This window comes from Zea mays, chromosome 1 (genome assembly GCF_902167145.1).
Source record: "Zea mays cultivar B73 chromosome 1, Zm-B73-REFERENCE-NAM-5.0, whole genome shotgun sequence".
In the NCBI taxonomy this organism is placed as follows: domain Eukaryota; kingdom Viridiplantae; phylum Streptophyta; class Magnoliopsida; order Poales; family Poaceae; genus Zea; species Zea mays.
The window spans coordinates 123898573-123919314 of NC_050096.1; the positions used below are offsets into that span (position 1 = coordinate 123898573).

At 43.5% G+C, this 20742-nt stretch overlaps 1 protein-coding gene across 2 annotated transcripts; it reads right to left on the minus strand.

Moving 5' to 3' along the window:
• Positions 1 to 13788: 13788 nt before the first annotated feature.
• On the minus strand, positions 13789 to 14977 carry LOC100193370 (uncharacterized). 2 transcript variants are annotated; one of them, NM_001138500.1, is made up of 2 exons: positions 14693 to 14921; positions 13789 to 14595 (listed from the first exon to the last, which is right to left on the minus strand). In NM_001138500.1, the coding sequence occupies exons 1-2, from the start codon at positions 14898 to 14900 to the stop codon at positions 14138 to 14140; spliced, it is 666 nt and encodes a 221-aa protein (NP_001131972.1). In that variant the 5' UTR covers positions 14901 to 14921; the 3' UTR covers positions 13789 to 14137. The 2 variants fall into 2 exon arrangements, with proteins under 2 accessions (NP_001131972.1, XP_020397436.1); XM_020541847.3 differs by having other exon boundaries at positions 13883 to 14625; positions 14693 to 14977.
• Positions 14978 to 20742: the final 5765 nt, after the last annotated feature.

Below are 20742 nucleotides of genomic sequence, written 5' to 3' on the forward strand. Positions count from 1 at the left end.
GCCCAGCTTCGGCTTCAATTTCTTGCTCTGGAGCTGTAGAACCAGAAATTTCAGCTGTTGTTTCAGGAGTAACAGCAGCCTTCTTCGGAGGTGTGCTCGAAGATTTGATCGTTTCCAGTACATCTAGCACATTAGCCATTCTCTTTCTCTTCGGAGTTGCGGCTGGCACTTTTTCATTTTTTGCTGTCCCAATGATTGCTGTAGGACTCAAAACTTCTAATGTTTTGGAGCCCTCAGTTGCTTCCTTTACCTCTTCCATTTTTTCTATGAATGGCGCTTCGGCCTTCTCTTTCGTTTCTGGTAACAAAATCTTTGATTGCTCCAATTTTGTCTTCGTTGGCGCTTCGGCCGTTTCTGCGACTTCTGGCAGCAAAGTTGGCTCGGCTGGTTTTTCAGTTTCGGTGGCCGAAGAAGTTTCTCCGGTAAACTCAGGCACCGAAGCTGGTTCAATATAGCGCGGCCGATGCGTAAGAACCTTTATCTTCTTCCTTTTCGGTTCTGGCTCGCTAGGAGCAGCTGCAGTTTCTTCTTTTGCAGAGGTTGTGTTTTTTCTCTTCTGCCTTCGAGTGGGATAGCAGTAGTCAGGGTAGACAAACCCGATGGCATCAAATACCCGATTCAGCCTCTTCTTTTTTCGGCCTCCGAAGGCTGCTGACATTGCAGTATCTTCGGCCTTCGAGTAGGTCCCAAGCAGCTCATCACTTAAATTATCAATGCTTTTCAACCACTCATCATCTGGCTCAATAAATTTATCTCCAAACTTAAAAGTGTACTTAAACCTGATAAGTCCACCTTCGTTGGCTTCTTTAATGGTTTCTTGTGGCATTTCCCATTTCTCCGCAAGCGGCCACACCCTGAAGGCGATATGCTCTTGTACTAAGTCCCTTGTTCCTATAAAAGAACAGACAATGCCGAAGGCTCTCTGGCATTCTTCGGCAGCTTCATTCATTTCAACCTTCGGCCTGCGAAGGCCGAAGCTTTGCCAAATAGGGCGCATAATTATACCCTTGATGTCTTCTCGTGCTTTCAGATCATTTTTTACATAGAACCATTCTGTCATCCAGCCGGTGGGCCATCTTTTCCGAAAAGTTGGCACGGGGCAGCTTGACCCAGACCGAGAAACAAAATTGTAGCAGCCAAAGTTATTGTGATACTGTTCCTTACCCCAAGGTATTGTCTCGTATGATAATTCGTGCATATTGCAGAAACTTTTTGCATCAGGCTTCAGACCTTGGCTTCGCACGGCCCACACGAAGATATTCAGCCTTATGATTGCCTCGGGGGTAAGTTGGTGAAGATAGACTTCAAAGATCTTCAGCACCTCCACGACGAAGCTGCTCAAGGGCAATCGCAGCCCAGCCTTCAAAAAGCTTCGGAACACTACGACTTCATTCTCTTCGGGGTGTGGACAAGTCTTCTCCCCTTCGTCGGCCCTCACAACGGACAGATCCCGGAAATACCTTCCTCTCATGTTAACAAGATGATTCTCTTTGATAGTTGATTTACCATAAACTGAATGGCTTGGTCGCCAGGGGCGATCTTCGGAGTCTTCGCCACCGCTGTCCACATCATAACTTTCACTGTCACCAGTATCTTCAGACAGCCCTTCCAGAATCTCCTTGGTGATTTTTTCTGTGTTGGTCTTCGACATCGCTATAAGAAATCCTAAGTTCTTCTCTTCATCAAGACTCAGCTTCATCTCAGCAGCAGCCTTCTTAGCAGCTTCAGACATCTTCGGAAACACTAAAAAACTGTTTTCAAAGCCGAAGCTTCAAAGCTAAAAGCTCAGCAAATCACAGTGCACAAGAGCTAAAAATTGAGTGAGCGGGAGTGGTTGGCCAGAAAGCGTGCAAAATGAGTTTGCGGTATGGCCGTATTTATACGCTCGGTGCGTTGAAAGTTGAAATACCCCACTTGTCATTGAATGTTGCTATTCTAGCAAAGGGAAGGTGTTTTTTCGGACCTTCGGCGTAAAGCCTTCGTCCATATCGCAATCTAAATTTATTATTTCAAACAAATTAATATTGCGAGGGGCTACTGTTGGGGACCTTCGGCGTCCGAAGGTCCTCAAAAATAGGATTTAACAGTATTTTTGTAGTACAATGTGTGAACAGGTACCCTCGGACTAAAGTCGGCATTGCAGTAGACTGGAATAATACGAAGCTTCATACAGAGCCGAAGGTGTTGAGCAGGAAAGCTTCGGCGTAACAGCAAAGAGCGGAACCGACTTAAAGATGAAAAGGCTATTCAGACCTCGATAGACTACTATAGAGTTATTATCAAATGTAAAGGGCATGAATGTAATTTTGTAAGGGCTGTGTCCCGTGTCTATAAATAGGTGAACAGTATCCCCGTACTGTTCACGCTGACTCGGCATTCGCTTTTTGCGTCACGCTCGTATTGTCATTTCCTTCCGATTGAAGGTACACTTATAGTTCAATAATATTTTTGTTTATGTTCAATAATAATAATTGATTGTTCATGTTTTCTTCTACATTCTTCATATTTTATCCTTTGTCATTGCTTGATGAATTTATGAAGGTATGTCCTTCATAACCTTCGTCCGCAAGTCATTACGTCCTAAGGGAAATAATGCTTCGGAGGACGAAGGACATTAACAATTAACATTTTCTATGTTGCCTTGTTCTTAACTCTTAGCATTTGAGAACAAGTCCCCAACAATGGCCATGTTGCATATGGTGCCTCTTCCCTTGCTTTTTCACTACTCTAGTATGTTGTACATGCATTATCTTGGTCATGTAGTCATCGTATAATTGGTCCTAGTGCCCTTAGGTGGTTTACTGACTAGGGTGTACGTCTACATGCCCCGTAATGTCATATGTGTGCCTTTAATGCACTACAACATATACCTATTTGTTGAAGCATTGTATTTCGACACTTCTTAAAGCTATCCCCTAGGTGGGGCCCATGGTTTGGATTTGATAGTCACCTAGAGAGGGTAAATATGCGACACCTGAATTTAAACACTTAAAACAAAAAACTAGATCCCAAATTAGCGGTTAGAGCAAGAGGAAATATAATCCGAGTAAGGGAGATGAGTTCTCTTGCAATTGTTGATCTTATTAATGAGGAATTAACTTGGGGAGCGACACAAGTGATTTAGAATGAAGATCAAAGCAAGAGATCTTTAAGACGTAGAGGGAAGAACAAATCGCAACAAAACAAACACAAACAAAGACACGTCGATTTGATTTACCTGAATTTGGTTCGAAGGAACCTATGTCTCAGTTAAGGTTCCTCAAAGGATGGGGTCTCTTTTAGCCTCTCAAGTGATTCCAATGAGCAAGATTGAGCCCTTGGGTCTTGATATATGAGAGATAGAGTCTCCACAAGGCACTCCACAAACTCAGAGCCTCTTGCTAGCCTTTACAAAGATGAAACACCAAGAAGAAGAGCACAAGATCGCAGCAAGACAACACAACCACACAAGGAATTATCAAGAACCATTTTAGAATGGCTATCTCTTGTACAATTCTCACTAATGGCACTTCAGATGTTATTTGATCTGTATGAGGTGTTGCTCTAGCTTGAAGTAGTTGATTCACATCTCTTGTGTTGAGAAATGGTTGGTTAGGTGAGTATTTATAGCCCCATGCCCTCAATTAGCCGTTAGGTGAAATCCCAAATATTTGTACCTACCTCGAGTGCACCTAACCTCCAACAATACAGGTCTGGTGCACCACTGGACTTCTAACAGCAAACGAAATCAATGGAAATTCGTCTATGTTAGGTGGCACTCGACAAGTCCGGTGCACCACCAAACTCCGCAACATCCGACGCCACACTAGCTAGATGTTGGAGTAGGAACTAGCCATTAAACCTGACAAGTCCGATGCACACCAGACTTGTCCAGTGTGCCATGTGCTTCAACTCTTCAATAAACAACTATTCTGCTTAAGTGATGGGGTGCACCAGGCCACTGAAGCCCTGGAGAAGTCCTCTCTACATAAGTGGTCTGTTGCACCACCTGACTAGTTCGGTGCACCAAGCCACTTAAGCTCAAATTTTGTCTTCACTATGTACTCGGTCTGGTGCACCGTAGACCTACTAGAGTTAAGTCTAAATTGGGCTTTTCTTCCTCGATTCAATTTGGATACCGTTGAGAGCATTCGTATGACTTATAAAAACTTATATAGAGTCTATCCAACTAGTCTAAGTTATAGTTCTTCAACGATTTTATCCATCAAACTTAGAATCCAACTTTGGCTCAAACTCTGCTCCAAATGCATCTTTTCCAAAGTTTGAATTTCTTGTCCTTCTAAGGTGCTCAATAATGTTCCTAAGGGCATTTAAAAGTTATCCAACTTATAAACTACGCATAGTTCATTTCATCCAAAATATGGCCTTCCTAGCCTTGATTTAAGCCATTTCGCATTGAATGCTTCAATTTGACTCTTATGAACCTGCAACCATATACTTAGCAATTTAGTTAGATCACAATGTTGTGTTAGTCTTCAAACACCAAAACCAATATAGAAACTTTCAAAGTTACATTACGAAACATCACATGTATATAAAAATTGTAAAAAAACTAAAATAATCAATTTTACGCAAATAATTAAGAAAAAATAGAAATGACATAATAAAGGAAATGAAATAACAAGAATCCAATGGATATTCAAAGAAAAGAGAAATAGAAGAAAGGTGAAAAAGCAAACGAAAAAAGGTGAAAAATAGCACGTAACTAGTACAATGTCTATGTGCTGCAACGACGCACAAGAATAAATATTACATTTTATCTTAGCCAAAGGGCTTAGAAAGGTATGAGTTCAAAAAGAGCATAACCCCTTTTTTATAGCTCGTTCCATCGCTCATCATCCTTTAGCTACTAGGTGATACTATGTGGGAGCGCTGCATTACGTGCGACTTTATATCGTGTTGGGTTTTGGTGGTTTCTCACGATGCATCTGTGGGGTAACAACCCACTAATAGGGGTTTAAGTGGTTTTCACAACATATCTATAGGTTAATGGCCCACTTGTAAGGAATAGACCTACGTGCTTCGCACGAGACACAGGACGACCGTCGAAACTGATGCTTTATAGTAGTAGAGATATTACATTTTATCTTAGCTGAAAGGCTTAGAAAGGTATGAGTTGAAAACGAACACGACCCCATTTTCTATAGATTGCTCCATCGCTCATCCTCCTTTATCTGGAGGGGTGGTATTATGTGGAAGAGTTGTGTTGCATGTGACTTTCTGTTGTGTTAGGTTCGGGTGGTTTCTCGTAGCCCATCTGTAGGGTAACGACCCACTAATAATGTTTGGAGTGGTTTTTACGGTATATCAGTGGAGTAATTCCCCACTGGTAAAGGGAGGGGAATATACCTGCGTGCTTCGCACATGACACAGGACGACCATGAAAACTTAGTAGAGAAGTGGGAAGGCTGCAATGCGGGTGACACTCACCTTCGGTTGTTCCTTGTTATAACTCACGTAAGACTAGGGATGGCAATTTTATCCGTGGGTTCGGATATACGACCCATCAGATTTGAATTCAGGCATAAAATTTGACCCATGGATCTCGCCCGTATTTGACCCGTGATAAATCAGATTAGTATAGGTTTACCTTCCACCCGCAGGTATCCAATGGATATCCGAAATTGATATTATATATTTTTTAGCCCACGGTTCTATCAAAGTCGGCCCAATGGCTCAGCTGACCTTTATTGTTCAATTGTCTAACATATTAACGTTATTCCCACCACCCACCTGGTCACCTCCGCTCCCCACGACAGCAGCTAGAAGCCACCCATTCTCGGTTTCTCGATGACCTGCGACCCCCAACAAGTCCCGAACGATCACCTCGATCCTAATCCCCGTGACATCAGCTCCACATGGTGACAACTTCGGGCTGCAGCAAGGTGGCAACAGGAGTGGTAATAGACCATAATTAAAATGTTTCTTCACAATTGGTTAGGGCTCTAAATTAATTTTAGTCAAAAATAAATAGAAATAAAGCTCGATTCTAATCCGATCCAATCATAAAAATTTTAAAGTGCAAAATTTAGAGCTTATTGTCACCAAGCTGCCAGGCACCACCTCATCTCCCTAAGCCAATCGCAGGGTGCAGGCAAGACAGGCTGGATGCAGCAAGCAGCTAGGTGCCAGCAAGCTGATGATGTCCTTTTTACCTTTACGTTGCTATCAAAGTGCATGCAAATATCTGGATATTAGACTATCTCCAACAGCTTATCCATCTCATATGCCTATATTCAAATTCTACTCTTTGAACAGTGCAATCTATAATATAGAACAGTGCAAAATAGTACATATGAATAAATTTTGGTTAATTTGCTGGAGTGCGCCTTAGAAATGGCAATAAGATCCCGATCCTCTTAGGGCTTGTTCGGTTCTACCCCAATCCATATGGATTGAGGGGGATTGAGGGGGTTTCAATCCCTAGTAAGTCAAAATCTCCTCCAATCCATATCAATCCCCTTCAGTCCATATGTATTGAAAATAACCGAACAAACCTTTAGGCTATGTTCGGTAGTCATGGTTATAATCCACAAGTGGAATTAATCCAGACGTGGATTGAGTGGATCCCCTTCCGTCACTTTTTCCCTGTGTGGTTTAATTCCCTGTCCATTAATTCCCTGTCTTCTTTTTAACTTGTTCGGTTAGCCCATACAGTAAACAACAATGACACTTCTTGTTCGGTTAGCCCATACAGTAAACAACAATAATAAAATTACTTGTTACAGTAACTTAATGCACCAGAACAAAATTATTCTGAACGCAGTTTAATTTTATTATAACAGTAACTTGTACAGAATAATTTTATTATAACAGTAACTTGTACAAGAGGTCAACAGAATAATTTTATTATAACAGTAACAATAACTTGTAGAGTTTAAGATGCACCTGAACGTTTAGAATATAAGCAGAACGTGTACAGTTTAACATGCACCAGAACCACTAGCCATACACAATTTGACATGCATCAGAACGTGCAGAACCGGTTACAGTTTGGCATGCACCAAAACCGGTTACAGTTTGGCATTTCATCATCTATATATCAAAGATCGTTGTCCAACTCGTCTAGACCTTCTCATCTCTCTATCAACTCCAGCCACATCTAGCCATCATCTTACCAACGATCTGTATGTGAGAAACACCAATGAATTAGCTTTTGCATCCCAAATTGTAATCGTTCTTCAGAGTACAAAGTTCAGAAATGAGACATGTAAAATGCTAAGGTAATAGACAAGACAAGTTTAAACCATATAATAGTGTACTTCGAGCTAACATATAAGACAAGTTAATGTTTAAGATCAATGCTACAAACAATGCTAACTAGCTATTATAGAAAATGGCATCAGGAAAAGAATATTTGCAGTTAGGCGCAAACCAATAGTGATATATGGTATGAACTGAAGGTCCAACACTTGTTATAATAAATTGAAGGTCCAACACTTCTAAGAACAGATGGTCCCAAACAGAAACTTGGAAGAAATAAAATGTTTTGGAGTGCAGAAATTTAGACAAAAACAGAAACTTGAAAGCAAATAGAGCCTAAATGATGCTCTCCAGCGCCGCCTCGTTGAAGCCGTTGTCCATACAAATAACAGATGGTACTATCATTCGATTCATAATATCTTAAATTTACTGTCATCCCTTCTTCTCATATCAGATCTGCATTTACTGTCATCATCAAATAACTACTACTGAAGAACAAGTGTTCTAATCCAAGATCAAAGCGAAACGACCATTGTTTGTTGGCAAAGCAAACCCATTAATATTTTTAATTGATATTTACACATTTAATTAAGACACGGACTAAACTTAGGCCATTCTGTTCCCTGCAAAAAGTTCAGAAAAGTTCATACAGCGCTATCACGAAATGACGCGTTCCAGCTGTTCCGTGCGTGTTTTTTTCTTCGCGAGCCATCCATCCTCTTGATACATGCAGAGCCCTTCGTGCTGGAAACGGATTCACGGTAGATAGACTGAACACCTGGATGGAAAATGGCAACGATCGGAAGAGCACAACGAGCTGTGCGTCGAATCTATTTGACACATCCTCTGACGGATGTATATACGCGCCAAGTGCAGCTTCCCTTCTCGGGATCGTGTTTCCAAGAAGATTTAGAAAGCTGGATTTGATCTGATAATTGTTTTTTTTGTTTCAGTGCTGGATTCAGGCTATTTAACTATACATGCATCAAGAAGATTCAGAAACTGGATTGATCTGAGATGGGAAGAAAAGAATCCAAAGATAGATCGCGAAAAAAGTGCAGCTATTGACTGTACTGTAGTCTGTACATCAAGTGCGCACGGCCGCCGGAGACGAGGGGATTGGCGTGTGCCGGTGAATATACAGCCCGGTTCGTTTTGTGGCAGTAGACCCAGTAGATCGATAGCAACCATCTGTATGGGCAGACAGATCCATACTAGCTACTGTTGTGAAGATCGATAAATTGATCGAGGAATTAGAGGAGTTTGAGGAGGAGGAGGAGGAGAAAGACGTGAGTACCGGCGAGAAGTAGCCACCGAAGGGATCCACGAGACGCTGGTCAGCAGGTGAAGAAGCCACCGCCAGATCGTGTCGTAGTCGCCTTTGTCCCGTACCAGCTTCCGGAGCTCCTCCGTCTACGTCGCCATAGCTGCCGGAGCGCCTCTGTCTCGAAGCCCGCTGCAGCTGCCGGAGCGCCTCCGTCTCGAAGCCCGCTGCAGAGCGCCTCCGTCTCGAAGCCCGCTGCAGCTGCCTCGCGCGCCGCCAACGAGAGGCGAGGGTTCTTTCCACACCGAAGGGACGAGGTCTATATCCCGGTCGGGCTGAGGTGGAAACGGCCGGGGTGGGCTGGGGTTCACGCCCGAGCGGGTTTAAACGAACGCTGCTACTGGGTGGACCGGGATTTCATCCATAGGGGTCCAATCCAAGTGGGTTTCTTTCCAATCCAGACTGTTCCCCGCCTAAGCGAACAAGGCCTTAAGGGGCAGTTACAGAGTCAATTTGATCCCCACGGGAATCTAGATAGTTAAAATCTTTACCCATCCAGTCTAGCTGATCTGTGATAGCCCAACAACTTGCAGCAGTGCCAGCCCAACTGCGTGTCGTGGCCCGTGAGTTGCCAATTGCCGGCAGTCGGACCACCATTGTCAGCCGCCTAGCCCACACAACCACAATACCCGATCAGATTACCCTTGCAGTCTTGCGTGTGTACAGCCTACACTTGCGTTTGCCGACTGCCGAAGCCGAACACTAGCGGCGCCGTATCCTCTGTCGGTCTGCCCTGTAGTCGCCGCAGCCCGCAGCACAAATGCTGAAATGCGCCACACCATCGGGCGCTGTTCCGTGACGCTGACGCCGTTCAGCACTCCAACATCCTTCGCTAATCACCATCGCCCAGGAGGCTAGGAATGTCGCCATGGCCCAGGTCCTAGGAACTCTCTTTCTACGGTCTACATCGTGCTTTGTTGTGTCTTTCCGGGTGAAATGGGGCAGCTCTACATCGTGCTTTGTTGTGTCTTTCCGGGTGAAATGGGGCAGCTAAGTGCATGTTGCAGGTTGCTTCGCTGTGTTGATGAGTGCATGTTTCTGACAGGGATCCCCATGGTTGAGTGTCCTTGCTGAACTGTGAAATTGTGCTGGATGAAAGAACCGGGTACGGGGAAAATCCTCCCCGTGGCTCTTCGCGGGGTCCGGATGGCAAACTTTCCCCGCGCGGGGACAGGTCTGGGGGACCAAAACCGAATTCCTTATTGCCATTTGTAGTGGATATAATTAATTTATGGGCACCATCGTTAGCTTTAGGGCATGTATAAGCTCATTTAATATAAGGTCTCTTAAAAGTTTTCTAAGGATATAATTTAAAAAATACAAGAGTCAGACTCTTCGTGAATAGTCCGTCTCTTCACGACTCTATACATGTTGTCTCTTAACTGTATTTATTATCCAGAGTTTCAGGGTTATATTGTGCAGTCTTTTAGTTGTCTTTTGTATTTTGAAACCTGAACGGGAGTCTCAGGGTTGTACATGCCCTTATCAAATACAACTACAAGCAAGTCACCTAATCATTTTTTCTTTTGAAATAAAATAGAGAAATATTGTTGTTATACCTAACTAGTAACTTGCGCACGTCGCGCGTGGAGGAAGCACATTTTTACAATATATTTGATAAAAATATTATATATTGTTACCACTGTATTGTTTCTTACTATTTCTTTTTAGCTGTGTTTTAAGTGTTAGACAAAAACTCCTGAATGAAACTAATTTCAGATTACACATTGAAATGCAAAATGACATTTGAGTACTAAATCTAAAATATTTCAATCCAAAGGTCACATTTTATTCATGTGGGAAACACATCATAGTGAAGAGGTAGTGACACTGATAGTAAATCATAAGATAATACTATAATATGTACTTGAGAGATGAATCTTGGGAAATGAAATAGGGCGAAGTTCATCGTTGTCAGAAAGAAAATTGCAGTTGGCATGTATCCAAGGATATATGGTCCATTCATTAGCCTCTTGGGTGCTGGTAAAAATAGTGATATCAGTAGCAATACGAAGAATAAATAGCTTGGTTTTTAGCTTATATTTAAATGATTGACATACTGGTTTAGGATGAAATTTGAACATACCAACATGTAATATGTGAATTTATTCCCTTCGCTTACAAAACTTGCTCAGGGTTTAGTAAAATAAAAAAAAACATAGCACGACGAAATAAATGGTATAAGCTATGAAATTCGAGAAACATTTGTATCAATAATGCAAGAGGAATAATGAATACCATTGTAGCTTTTATATTATATCCTACGTTGATATGCTTGCAATAATATAATTGACAGCTAGCGGCAAGTTTAGGAATAAGTGATATGCTACTTGATGCGTATGATAGTATAATAAAAAAAATGCGAGAAGAGGTTTCCTCCAAAAACATTATTAGAACATAGATTAAGTAATAAATTTGATGACACAAACTGAATACGCCAAAGTTCAAAACAACTTTATGGTCTGTCCCTACACATTTATATTTTTTTGGCTCCGATGGAAGATCAATATCCACATTAGGCCTTGTTTGGTTATTGATATTACATGTGCATTGGAGTGTATTGGGTGAGATTGGGATGGATTTTGACTTGTTATGGACTTAAACCGGCTCAATCCTACCCAATACATGTGGATTATCACCAAAACGAACAAGCCGTTACAGATTCTAAAAAGGTGAGAGAATCAGCCAGTCAACAATGTTACCTGCATATAGTGAAGTATTAGTCAATCCTTCATTCTTCGTGGGAAAATATTAAGCCTTTCGACAAAGGCTGTCAGCCTGTCATCATATCTCGTTTTTCCATTTTGTAGTTTTTCAGATAGCAAGCGTCTTGAAATTCTAGGAATCACAAAAAACCATTATCAGATATATACATCCTATATCTTCTGAGCGTATAATGCTCTCAATCCTTTTAACCGTGTATCTTTGATGCCAAATACTTGTCATAGTAACTTTCCTGTGTTATCCTGGCGCAAAAAATCCTGTAGAAAGAGATATGCATGGTTATACATGATGAAGGATGAAAGATAAGATAGTACTGCATAACTCTCTATGGACAGACGTTTGGGTGCATATATAGCTGGAATGCCCCCCTCTTCCAAAGGTTGCACATAATAATGTTTCTGTACATACATTCTCCGATTGGTAGTCGGCATTGCAGTTTCAGAGACAGACATAGCACCTTACCACACTCTTGGAAGGAGAGGAACTAAGAAGTTGTGTGCAGCACCAATGCTCGAGCGCTTGCATTGCTGAGTTGGACACCACAATACCTTTCGGCATAGATATCCTATCATTCTAGCAAACGTCAGCAAGTCAGACCGCGTGGAGAGATACTGCAGCTTCTGGTTGGAATCAGTGAGCTCCCCGTAGACACCTCTATGCTTCTTGCCCTCCACATCCGTGAGATTGGCCTATAGAATCCAGAAGAAAGGAAAACCAAGGTGCAGGGAGGAGCGGAGCATGCTGACAGGCAGACGAGGCACGGACACACCAGCCTCTTGGCGATGGCGCAGCTCCCCACGGCGGCGACGTCCGCGCCACCATGGTCTAGGAGAAGGTCGCCACGGCCGTGGGCCAGGTCCTAGTGTCGAGTGCTGCCTGCAAGGCCCTGCTCATGTCCGGTAGTGTCGTGGGACGTGAGAAGGCCCAGGGGAAGAGAGAAGGGGTGGAGATCCTGGCGGCGTGCAACTCGGCAAGAAAATACATTTGAGGGGTTGAGCCTCTTGGCGACATGTAGCTCTGCAAGAAGAAGCAGCTTCGTGGCCGGACGGCCGCGCTGACGCGCGAACGTTGAGGAAAAGGATGGGGTTTCTGGCGACGTATAGAAAGGCGAGAAAAGGCTTTTGATGGGATGGGGTTCCCGGCGCGGCGATGTACAACTGGGTGTGAAGAACCGATGTCGTGACCAGACGATCGCGCCACCATCATAGGGGAGGGAGAGGGAGGGGGTGCTCATAGCTGTGGCTGCGCAGACGTCGCGATGACGTCTAAGGAGAGAAAGGGGGCCACAGGCTATCCTAGCGGCGCAACGAAGTTTGGGGAAGGGGAGTGAGGTTCCTGGTGGTGTGGATCATATTCCTCGTCATTCCGGTATTTTCTGGAAGAGTGTGTAGAGGCGGCTTGGGCAAACTGAGAGGCAACTTCGTCCGTTGATGGAACAGCTTGTGTACGATATTTTTTTGCCGACGTGGACGAATGCCTGCGCGCATTTGCGTCCCGCTTTGTAGAGTAGTAATGGGTATCTGATACCCGACGGATATGGACACGAGTACAAAATTTACCCACGGGTATAACTGTGGGCGAGCATGAGTAATCTCTGAGGATATGATCGCAGACGGATATTTACTCTATCAGATCCAAACCTGATCTAGATCCAACTGGCACATGATAAGATTCAACTACCTGCAAAGGCGTGCTCTATAGTCTGGAACAACTAATAAAAAATGTGGGACAAATAATAATACAGAAAATAAATGATTAATTTAAATTTTAAAATGTTGAAATATGAATAAAACAACTCAATAAAATAAAACAGGGAAATTAGAAAAAAAAGAAAGAAGAGAAAACTCAACCTACCTCGAACGTGAGACATCGGAATTCGAAAATTGTGCTCCGCGTAATCTCGTGGATGTACGGCGCTCGTTGCGCACTCCTGGGCTGCCGTGTGCTCCTCATGGGCCGGGCTCTTGTGGGCTGCCGCTCATTCATCGCATACGCTCGCTGGTGGGCACTGTTCTCGGGTTATAATCTCTCCAAATTATATAATTCAGCGCAAATAATACAACAAGTAAACAAATATCTATATTATGATTTTAGATTATATAATCTAAATCCTAGATTATGATAATCTCATAATCTACTCAAAAGTAGCTTATTTGAGATTATTTTTGGCAAGACCCACTATTCATGGTTATGTAAATAAAATTACAATATATGTCATCCCTTTTTCTCACCTCAAATAAACAAATAAGGGTACTATTGTCTTTGTAAATAATCTACATTTGTATAATATAGACTACCAAACAGATACATGTAGATTATAATCTGTATTGTATAATTTAGATTATAATCTAGATTATATAATCTATAAGCTGAAACAAACAAGCCCTAAGTATATGGTAATTTTTTTGTACTAGCTAGTTTTAGCAACTTTTTCTTGCTAAATCTTTGGCATGACAACTTTTATAAGTCCATTAAGACCTAGTTTAGGTACTCTAGTATTAAGCTCAACCCACATGTATTGAGGTGAATTGGAGTATAACTTAAACTAATTTATATATCAATCCACTTCAACACACGTGGATTAGAGTTAATATTACAATACCTAAACAAAGTCTAAGGTGTATTTTGCAGTACAGGGAAGACGACCATTGGAATTTTGCTTAGAAAATGGAATTGTTTTCACTCTGTGTGACCGCACACCAAAAAAAAACCCTCATAATAAATAAAGAAACAAAGAAGGGTTTTTTTAAGGAAACACACATGATACTACAAGCAGCGTAAGCTCTCTCCAGGCAATTGATATAACAGAAGGCGATTGCTGGTTTGAGTCCATCCGCAGCTAGAAATGAGAAGCTTATTCAAAGCAGGGTCCGAGCCCTCAACCAGCTAGACTCCATTTGGATTTTGTCTCCCCATGGGGGTTCCGGTTTCCTTTCTTGCGGTCGAGGACCTTTGGTTGGTACTGCTCTCCTCGTTTTGACGGGGCTCGGGCGGGGGCTTGGTCGCCCCCATCATCACGGCGCGTTCGCCGGGGCGTTGCGGGTTCTTGTGGACGGTGACCTCCAGCATGCCGGCCTTGAGATCGGCCGTGACGTTGCTGCCGTCGTACTCCTTGGTCAACAGCAGCCGGATGTGGAACGCGCCGACGCCGTGCGCGTCCACGGGCGCCGGCTGCTGTGGGGCGACGACCCTGCGTTTGATCTCGAGGACGTCCTCGCTGGTGGTCACCTCGATGTCGCTCGCCGACAGCCCTGGCACCTGGAGCCACAGCGTGACGCGGTCATCTTCCTCCTTGATGTCCCACCGTTCCTTGCCGTCCGGCGGGGGCACGGGGCACAGCAGAGCTGAAACGCATGCATGCTCTTGTGCGTAAGCTGCTTAGCACGCATTATTATATTGTTGCATAATGATGCTAAGTGAAATGGAAGTGCATGTACTCACCAGTGGGCGGGATGTTGAATGCCGCCGGCCGTTCTTTCTCCGGGAGCGCACAGGTCACGGTGAGTGCCCGCCGACGGCATTTCACGGAAGCAGAAAGCCGCAACGCCGCCACCGTGGGCCTCCAAGAACCACGGGCTCGCGTCAAGAGTGAGGAAGCCTGCAGGACCGGCGATGCGCTTACGGCGACGGCGGTGCTGTAAGGTCCCATAATGGTCGACGTTTATCTACGCTGGCTTTGAGGGGTTGTATCGTGTCAAAGCAGAGCGTTTATATAAATCTACAGACGGCTAGGAGGAGACACTGCTAGGCTTTAGTGGCCTTTGCTTGGTCGGGTGTGATGGAATAAAGCGGCGCGGCTTGCCAGGCAAGCACGCTTTGGTCTGGTACGAAAAGTTGAACTTGATGCTTGACAGACGAGGTGGAAAGATGCCGATCTTGCAGCCCGAATGAATGGACATTTCCTTTTTGTTTTTACTTTGCTCGATTTGCTTCATGAGTAGGAAGATCATGATTCGTTCCATCTGTCCTTGTCATTGTGTTGCTTCATAAGTTCTCCCATGCACTCTCACTAGTTATGCTCATCACTCATGTATTTTCTGTATTAGAGAATCGATAAGCAGTTTTTAAATTTAGCAATTTGATACTTTCTCTGTTTTTCTATTTGTCATGTTTTAGTTTAAAAATAAGCTGGCGGTCATTAAATATTCGAAAACGGAGGTAGGATTAGTTAGAGTTGGACGTGAGACTAATCCTCTTAGATTCAACACAGGAGCATCTAGTCATGGTTGATGGCTCCAAACAATACTAAAGGTCACTCTTCAATCCTAGTTACATATGGCCACCAATCGAAAATAAATGCTATGTGTCCCTTAATCCTAGTTGGTGGTTTCAATCGGTATTAGAGTGACCTTTAGTTTTGAACCAAGCTATTAACTAGTACTAATTAAATGTCTGCATATATATACACCTTCCATCACCCCCTAACTCGAGTCATTCAGAACAATTTTTGAAGCTCCCTATTCTCTTGCTTTGCTCTTGCTCTCGAACTATTTGTGAAGAGTCTATTTCTCCATTCATTCTAGGCTCTAAAGGTTAGTAACTTCATCGCTGTCGGTGTTTGCTCCCAAATGCGCACTACGGGCCCACGTAATGCTTTTGGTAGGACGGCGACGTCGATCACTGCTCAATGGTACGTGCGGTGGCACATCGGAATACAGGGAGTTTATACAGGTTCGGGCCACGTGAATGCTTACCTTCGTCCTGTGCTGAGTATTGCATTGATCTAAGTTCAAGATTACAAGATGCGTCTTCTGAATAATCTGGCGTTTTGCTGCACATAGGACATGTCTTATGATTTCAGGCGATTCCTTCGCGTGACATTCGCATGGTTGGTACGCTTGCCGCACACAGGACATGTCTTATCATGCCTTTGAGGCCCACTATGTGCCCTACTAGACGACTTATTGGGGGTCTCTTTGGCAGTCCATGGAGTGCATCTGCACCTTATTGACCCATGGGATATGTATCTCCCACAAGCCTCGAGGTTGAAGCCATTTTTTAGGGCAATTGGCTCAAAACTCTAAGAATGAACTCTGTCACCTAATTTTCTTTCTTGAACGCAACTTATTTTTCCCATGCTTTGGTCTATTGGGTGCACCGTAGGTGCACCCAATGGGTGTAGCCCTCGAGCTTCGAGTTGATTTGAACAACAATCGACTTGGAGGTCTTAGAGATCTCTTTACTTCAGAGGAACATATTATTGGTTTGATTCTTAAGTAGATCGAGTTCCTGGCTAAGTGGTATTTAGCCAACTGAATTTGGCTTTATGGAAGTTCGGTCGAATGAAACTTTAGCCGACTAAGACCTATTCGGCTAGGACGTGTTTGGCCAAAGTCTGCTAAAGTTGTCGACTGAGTTCAACCGATAGAGGCTCAGTTGACTCAGGTTTGACCAACCAACTCCTGTCAAGCTTATGTTTTTCATTTAGTGAGGCACAATTATGTTGCTAGTATTTCTTGGATTAGAGTTTTCCAGAAAGCCCAGACCTAGCACCCAATGGGTGTGTATGGTGTCTTATTCGCATAACAGTTTATTGAAGTGACATGATGTAATGATGCGTGTGAGCAGTTCATTTACTGACCTCCGATGCCGTGTTATGCCATGTTTTGCCAGAAGCGTGTCGTTTCTTGGAATTTTAAACGACTCTTGATGGCTTGTGATTGTTCGTTGTACGGATATAAGACGAAAGGGCATCCTTCTACTTCTTTAACTAAGCCAACCGTCTGCTGTGCATTTCTTCACTCGTCTTGGCTCTCCTTTTCTCCATAGTCCTTTTCTCCACCAGAAATCCCTAATGACGAGAAGCATGGATGGCAAGGGCAAGAAGAGAGGCAAGGGAGGCAAAAATGACAAGAGGAAGTATCCTCCGACTTCGCTATTGGAGGACTTCACTGACTTTGAGTACTCAGAGGAGAAATCCTCCTCCGAGGATGAGAGGACCACGCCGCCGATTCCCCCCTTGTCGTCATCCGTCTGTACGGATGACTCCATGGGGCTTTCTGCATTGGAGAGAGCCTACATCCGGGCCATCAAGCGAGCAAGGCTCGATGGCCCGGATGACTCCAAGGAGAAGGTGGACTCCATGGAGGAGGATGGGTATGAGGGCAAAAAGGGCGACAAGGTCAGCGGCGGTAGTGACAAGGGCGACTGTAAGGAAAATGGACCTCGGGTCATTTGGCCAAAGAATTTTGGTGTTTGATGATCGATATAACCTATGGACTAATGTGTTTGCTAGTATTTGCATTGGTAGTTCACTGGATGAGAAGAGGATTGGACTAAGAAATTGAGGATGCAACACCTCAAAAGAAGACATAAAAGAAGCATATAAGTCCAAAACTCAAGAACAAAAGAAGCCCAAGGAAACAGCGAAGAAATCCATGAAGTGGGCAGTCAGCCAGTGCACTCGTGGCGCACCGAACAATGAATAGTAACCTATCCAGTGTGCACAGGACTGTCCGGTGGGACACTGCATAGTCTGCGCAGAGGGGCCCATAACCAGGCGCTCTCGGGCTATAACACCGGACTATCTGGTGTGCACCGGACAATCTAGACAATGGTCAGATCCAACGGTCGACTGCTACAGACCCCAACGGTCGGCTGACATGGCAGGGCACCGTGCAGTGAACAGTGCATGTCCGGTGTGCACCGGACTGTCCGCTGCGCTCGTCAATAGAAAGCTACTGCTTCTATCCAACGACTATAATTATGGGGAGAGGCTATAAATACCTCCCAACCGACCATTTCAATGTGTGGGAGCCCAAGCAACATACCAAGGCATATTATAGACATTCCCAAGTGCTCAAACACTCAAGTGCTTAATAGAATCACTTGGTGATTAGCACAGGTGCTTTGCGAAGTGCTTAGGTTAGTTAGACCGCTTATGCGCTTGCTCTAGGTGAATCCTAGTTAGTTGAGTGTGTTTAGAAAAACCACACAATCCTCGGCTCTTGTGCGAGCTATTGTAATTGTACCGAGTGGGGCGAGAGTCTTGCGAGACCGTGACAACCGTGTTTGTGTCACGGTCACCACTGTGTACCGAAGGGAACGAGTCCCACGATGTTTTAGCCGAAACCTCGATAGTGGAGATGGCAGGGAGCGTCCAAGAGGATCCGGAAGCGGAGCACCACTTGCGCGTGGAAAAGGCCCACGACTCTCTACGGAGTTACTCGTCCGAGGTGCTTGGCCCTCACGTGGGCTTCCCTTTGCGTAGGGGCACCAAAGAGGATTAGTCGAGACCTTGCATTGTTTGGATACCTTGGTAAAAATATCGATGTCATCCACGAGAGTTTGCATCTCTACCTTGCTCTTTACCTTCCGCATTTATATTAAGTATTTAAGTTTCAATCTTGACTTTCAGTTAGATTATTTAGAATTGAAACTTAGACTTTGCGGTAGAGATAGCAACACATAAACAAAACCAAGTTTGCACATTCTAGATTGTTTATTTGCATAGGTTTTGCTCACCACGAGTGAAGAAAAGGAAGTTCATTTGAATGTTAGAGCCAAAAATTGCTTGTATGAATCTCTTAGCATGAAAATTTTCAATCAAGTTTTTACATTAAAAACTGCTAATGAGATTTGGCTAAAATGGCATGATCTCCATGACGGCACATCCAATGTACGTGAGCAAAAACAATGCCTAGTTTTAAATGAGTATAATTCTTTTGCCATGAAAGAAAATGAGCTTATTAGAGAAATGTATTCTCATTTAAATTTAATCATCAATGGGCTCAATTCTATTGGCATTAATAAGCTAGGTGATGCGGACATTGTGAGGAAGATTATCTCCCTACTACCACAACAAAGATATGGGAGCATCATCACCATTCTTCACAACATGGAGGACTTGAGTACAATGACCCCGACCATTGTAATTGGAAAAATCGCGGCATTTGAGATGTCGTGTAAAATGGGTCGGCAAGAGGAGCCAACTTCTTCAAGATCATATGCTTTTGCATGTGATGAAAGGAAAGGCAAGAAGAAGGCTCCCACTCCAAGTTCCTCAAGTGAAGAAGAGGAAGAGGAAGAGGAAGAGGGAGAGGAAGAAAGTGATGATGATGAAGATAATCAACCATCAACATCATCCTCCGAGGACGAAGAAACAATCTGGCGCGTCAGAAAGGTAATGGGGATGATTCGCAAGATTAATCTAATGAGTGTGCCTCTGCAGGTCGAGGATCTTCGCTTTAATATTGACAGGAAAAAGAAAAGAAAGAGGGGATGCTTTGCATCAGGGGAGAAGGGCCACTTCAGGGACAACTGTCCAAATATGGCCGAAGCCATAAAGGGGAGGAGCAAAGGCAAGGCGCTTACAAGTGTCAAAACTTGGGATGACTCTTCAAGCGAAGATGAACCTCCAAGGACACACAACCACCGATCCTCATCACGCTCATCAAGGTCATCACGCAAGTGCCTTATGGCAAGAGGTAAAATAAGTATTCCATCCTCTATTGATGATAGCAGTAGTGATGATGAAGGTGAGGGAAAGCCCTCATTAGATGAGCTTGCAGAAGCTGTTAAATTTTTTGATGATGTATACAGTAAACAAAAAGCTCAATTAAAAACATTGAAAAATAAGTTGATTATCTCTCAAGATGATTATAAATGTTTGCTAGAATAATTTGAAACATTTGTGAATTTAAATTGTGAGGCATCAACTAAAATTGAGCAATTAGAATCTAATGCTCCATCATTCGCTACCAATGATGGCCTTATTAAAAAGAATGAAAAACTTAAGGCTAAGTTAGCTAGCTCTCAAGAAGCCATTGAAAACTTGCTAGGAAAAATGAAAATTCTTAGCATACATAACAATGAGCTAACTACTAAGCTAGAAAACATTGGTAGCACCCTAGGAGTATCTTTGATTGAAATGCCTGAAATTATTAAGAAAGATGATTCTACTTCTTGCTTTGATTTAATTGATAATTCTAACCCCTACAATCAAGTTCTTGTTAAGAATGTTGTTATAGAAACATGTTCGGATGAGATTGCAATGGAGAATGAGCAATTAAAGCAAGAGATGGCTCGCCTTAGCAAGGCTTTATATGACAATAAAGGCAAAGACAAACAAATCCAACCTCCTCAGGATAACACCACTGTGGCAGTGAATAAGCTTGTGGAGGGAGAAACTGTAATTTGTAGGCTATGCCACAAGGAAGGCCACAAGTCTTACCAATGCAAGGCAAATACCGGGGATAAGCAAAAGCAAAAGCTCAAGCAAAAGCCAACAAGCAAAATCTCCAACACCTACATCAATAAAGTGGATACAAAGAATGGAATGGTGATAGCAATCAAGGCCAACAAGCAAGCCAACAAAGGAAATGTTGGGGGTATGCTTCATAGCCGAAGATCCTAAAGCAAGAAAACATCTTTGGCAGATCCTCTCAGAAGCAGCGCCGAAGCTATCACCTATAAAGCTTCGGCACAGTGACAGATCTCAAGACGAAGGGGTGAACCGACTTAAAGATGAAATGACTTAAAGACCCATGATG